Raw genomic sequence first — 5,077 nt, 5'->3', positions numbered from 1 at the left:
CCATATTTCTGATAATGGTGTATAAAGATATATATATATATATATATATATATATAATTCACGACAAAAACATTTTCATGGAGATTTATAGTATAGCACAAAATATATGTCAAAAGACAATGCTATTATAATAGTTCACAAATACACACATTTATGAAATCTATGAAACTAGGCCTTAAGTCACATACATGCTAAAAACTGCTCTCACCTATATATACTATCACAATATTTTGAAGCATTAACCACACAATCCTAGCAACTGTTAAATATCAGCTTATACGTAGAAACAGAAGTGTTTTAGAACTTGCTTTCATATCAGATTCGTTCTCAATTCCACTAGTAAAGGAAAACAATAACAAAAAAGGATGATATGAATTAGTGTGGCTGACTGGAAATAAATACATTTTTCACAAAAAAAGGTAAAGCAATATTCCACATGGAGTGAATCTGTTATTTTGTCAACAATTTTGAAGTAGAGATTCTTCGTGAATAACTCAATACTCTCAAGTTTTAGTACAAAATCAGAATAAAATTCATACACAAAGAGTAAAGCATTGATGGAAATTAATAAGAATAGGGTTTTAATACATTTGTATCAACTTAAAGAACAGGAAATTTAGATAGAGCATAAAGAAACGTTTTTCATCTGTCATCAGATACGACAAGTATATTTGCACACCTCCATATCATTATTAATTCACATTTGAACTGAACTAAACCACCAATTCATTATATTAAGTCAGTAGGCTTAGCACTGTTTATTACTCTAAAATCATCATTAAATCTTCTACAATGAACTTCATTAAGTACAGCTCATTCCACTATTTTGGTACTTGAATACTGAGGGATGCTTTAGAACTTCAACAGTGTCATAGCTGATCACATTTGTCTAAAATACGTGCACAAAATCAGTTTTAATGCTACATTACATACAATCATGGACGTGCATAAAATCAGTTTTAATGCTACATTACGTACAATCATGGTTCCACTTGGTGATAAAGCATCTGTAGTTTTACTTAGAAGAGAAAATGTCAGGGTTAATATTATTGCATGTGAAGTACAAGGCAGAGTTCTTACTTATAACATCTTAGCTCATTCTTCATACACTTCTCACACTCACTCAGTGAACCAATCAGAAGTTACTTCTAGATTCTCACACTAAGTAAACTTCTGACAAGTATTATCTAACTTCCAAGACTTCATCAACCAATCAGAAGTTATTCTAGTTTCTCAAACTAAGTAAACTACTGACAAGTATTATATAACTTCCAAGACTTAGTCAACCAATCAGAAGTTACTTCTAGATTTTCAAACTAAGTAAACTATTGACAAGTATTACCTAACTTCCAAGACTTAGTCAACCAATCAGAAGTTATTCTAGATTCTCAAACTAAGTAAACTACTGACAAGTATTATCTAACTTCCAAGACTTGGTCAACCAATTGGAAGTTACTTCTAGATTCTCAAACTAAGTAAACTGCTGACAAGTACTATCTAACTTCTAAGATGTAGTCAACCAATCAGAAGTTACTTCTAGATTTTCAAACTAAGTAAACTATTGACAAGTATTATATAACTTCCAAGACTTAGTCAACCAATTGGAAGTTACTTCTAGATTCTCAAACTAAGTAAACTGGTAAACTACTGACAAATATTATTTAACTTCTCAGACAAATCAGTCAACTAATTAGATAATAATTATGAATTTAGCTATACAAGTTATTTTAGATTCACTCACTGAATTAATCACTACATTTAAAATTAAAATAAAAAGATCTTTTGGGAAAATTGTATTAATTTCCTAAATAAAAAATTTTCAAATCCTTCGATTTGATACAAGAATATCTTTGTATTTTGTAAAATTGAAAAACAAAAGAACAAGAATAGATTAACAGATAAGATAACCTTTAAATAAACATTTTCAATAGCCATCTTGGCTTTTCAAAGGGTTCAGTGACTGGCTATGAAGAAAGATACAAGTTTCATGTTCAAGCAAATTAGAGATAATCAAGAGTTTTGATTTTCGTATGGTTAAGTTATTATGTCCAGTTATTTTATAAAACCTTTTAAAGTGATTGTCCTTTTATCCAGCACATTTTTGTGATATTCTATGCTTTGTCATACATATATAATGTGATTGGTAACATTAGTTATGTTGAATGAAAATCATAAATGCATCTTAGTTCCACACAATCAAAAATCATAACATCTTTCAATATGAAGAACACTATTAGTTTCAACTAAAACCAATAATGAACAATTGTTATGTATTTCAAAAAAAGTGAAGGTATGAACAGACAAAGGTTTAATTGCCATGTTTAAAGCAAGCAGGATTTCTTCATTAAAACAAAGAGATACTGTAATCAAAGAAATGAGAAAATGTTTCCTTATATATGTCAACACCATCTTCAACAGTTAAACTGTCTCCATAGCAGAGTCACTAAAAAACAAATGAACACCTCAGTTACCTCAGTCTTTTAGTGTTAAAAGGTAATGGCTTAACTTAGGTTGTTAAGCAATTATACTTAAAAAAAGTACATTTATTAGTTAAGGTAATTATTATCTTACTAACAAAAAAAGGCCAATGAAGCTGCAAACTAGCCACCGTAATATTACAGGTTATTTTCACTCAAATCTTCTGCAGACACCAATACTTCCAAACCTCTGGTTAATTTAAGCACACCATTTCCAATAAACTAAATATATGAAAATTTTGTTTCACTTTCTGAACATAATAAAAAATAAAATGAATTACTAAGACTAATCACAAATAAACATAAAATGTATTAAGTATGTACAATTAGACGTATAGCAACAAACACACCAACAAGTAAATACATGTTCATCCATCATCACTTTGTTGCATGTAAAAACGAAACAACTGAGAAGTTTAATAAATATTTGTAAGTGGAAGTGTTTACTTATTATAATTAATCAAGAAAGCAAAACCAGAATAAAAATGCTACATCATCCATTAATCCTCACAGTTCAAAGAATCTTGTGTTGATATACCTTTTAAAATGATGACATAAGCAAGGTTATTCTAAGCACAAAAGAAACTTAAGTGTAAGATATTTTAGTATTTTTACAAGTGAGTGAGAAAGATTACATTAATACTAAGAAGAACCCAACAGTTCATTTTCTAACGTCACAAAAAAAGAGTAACATAAATTTCATTAATGTATAAAAGTTTAATAAATGTAAAAAATTAACAAATGATTATTTAAACCTAAAAATGCATATCTGACAACTTAAGTCAAGAAGGATTAAAATTTTATTCAGAAATAATTATCTGTTAAGTAAAGTAAATTCAACTGTAATTTTCTTTTGTCAAATAGAAGGGATGTTTAGATATTCTTGAATGTATGACAATTTTTTCAAAAATACAATCTAATGAGTCATCCCTTAATTTACATGCTAATACAGCATTAGAAAATTGATTAAAAAATTTTAATATCCAGACATTAATCTCCAAACTGAAGTACGTAAAAATACGGTGCAACTGCAGGCTATTATATAATACACCAAAAAATATGGAGAATTATTAATTTATAAACCCAAACTTTCTTAATGCTGTCTCTTGAAGGACAGATACAAGATAAGTATCATGTTCGCAAGGTAGACGATGTTAATTTTCCATCAAGAAACTGAGACACAAAGGTTTGAACCACACTGGCGGTGATTTCCTGGTCATCTTCTAGGACGTACTTTTTACCTTCTGGAATGTTGGTGATGACAAGTTGAGGAACCTGGTCACCTAGCTGAGCAAACTCACGGAGAGATTCACAAATATCAGCCTAGATGATAGGAATAAAATGTTTTCTACATAACTGTCTTGTACATGCATTAAATCAGCTCCAACCTAAAACAATGAAACATTATAGTTTATGCACTGAAAGTTTCTTGTTTACTTACAATAAAATAGCAAACATTTGAAAAAATTAACAATAATTAACTGAATTAACCTGTTAAAATGGATGTGCATCCACGAATGAAAGAATGTACCATTAAAATAAGACATTATGTAAGATATGGGTAAGACATTACGATTTTTATCAACACACTCACATCTCCACCATAAAAGAATTTCAAGTTAGAAGTTTGGCCCGAGTTCCGAGCTCCGTTCTCATTAGAAGCATATTCCTCAGCAGCAGGTAGCATAAGCTGATATGCAGCCTCCAGGTCACTCTCCTCTCCTTCTGTAAAATATTGACAGCTTTATTTCAGCAGCCACTTCTTTCCTTCTGCTAACTATTTTACTGCAGGAAAACTCTACTTCTATTAACTCTGTTTTTTTAGTTCTCATTACATATTTCATCTATAAATACAGCATGTCACAATCTTTACAGAAAATCATAATTATACAACATTTTCTGCATATATCACGACCTTACATATAAACATGATCGTGTAACATGTATACTATACACTTACCCAAATATTATATCCTTACCAGTAAACATGATAACACATGGTCCTTCATTCAGACGTGATGCATGTTTCTCTGTCAACTCTTCAACTGGTTTTGGTCTCCAAGGAAATTCCTGGGCAATATCAAATTTACATCCATGATTATATATCTTACATTCTCACTCACTCTTGTCGTACCATTGTGTCTAATAAATTGATGCATGACAAATAAAAAAGTAACTTAAGATTTTGTAGCTGTTATGATTCTAATGACCTTTTACCTTCATTCAGAATGTGTTTTGATAATACATTTAAGAATTATAAAGACAACTTCATGAAAACAAACAAAAATGGATATCCGTAAAATAATTTTGATAAACCACATGTGGAAGTCTAACAAACTGGTAGTCATATGTGACTCTATGACAACAGCAATTTCTTAAAAACTTTGGCTAAATGCAAAAAAAAAATCTGAATCTTAGTATTTATTTAATCTCACAAGAAACATATTGTGAAGATCTTTTATCCTGAACACATTTCAACAAACAATGCAGAACATATTGTGAAAATCTTTTATCCTGAACACATTTCAACAAACAATGCAGAACACATTGTGAAAATCTTTTATCCAGAACACATTTCAACATACAATGCAGAACACATT

The 5,077-nt window shown here is 29.8% G+C and overlaps 1 protein-coding gene across 1 annotated transcript in view; it reads right to left on the bottom strand.

The window, feature by feature from the left end:
* Positions 1 to 953: 953 nt before the first annotated feature.
* Positions 954 to 5,077, bottom strand: part of LOC106472158 (nucleoredoxin-like) — a 33,018-nt gene continuing 28,894 nt past the window's right edge. The window contains exons 5-7 of the mRNA XM_013932787.2: positions 4,457 to 4,547; positions 4,072 to 4,202; positions 954 to 3,800 (exon numbers count right to left, since the gene is read on the bottom strand). Coding sequence (XP_013788241.1) covers positions 3,609 to 3,800; positions 4,072 to 4,202; positions 4,457 to 4,547 — 414 coding nt within the window. The 3' untranslated portion in view covers positions 954 to 3,608. The remainder of the gene's footprint in view (positions 3,801 to 4,071; positions 4,203 to 4,456; positions 4,548 to 5,077) is intronic.

This window comes from Limulus polyphemus, unplaced genomic scaffold (genome assembly GCF_000517525.1).
Source record: "Limulus polyphemus unplaced genomic scaffold, Limulus_polyphemus-2.1.2 Scaffold5124, whole genome shotgun sequence".
In the NCBI taxonomy this organism is placed as follows: domain Eukaryota; kingdom Metazoa; phylum Arthropoda; class Merostomata; order Xiphosura; family Limulidae; genus Limulus; species Limulus polyphemus.
The sequence above is the reverse complement of the archived record's forward strand: the minus strand, read 5'-3'. Positions and strand labels throughout refer to the sequence as shown.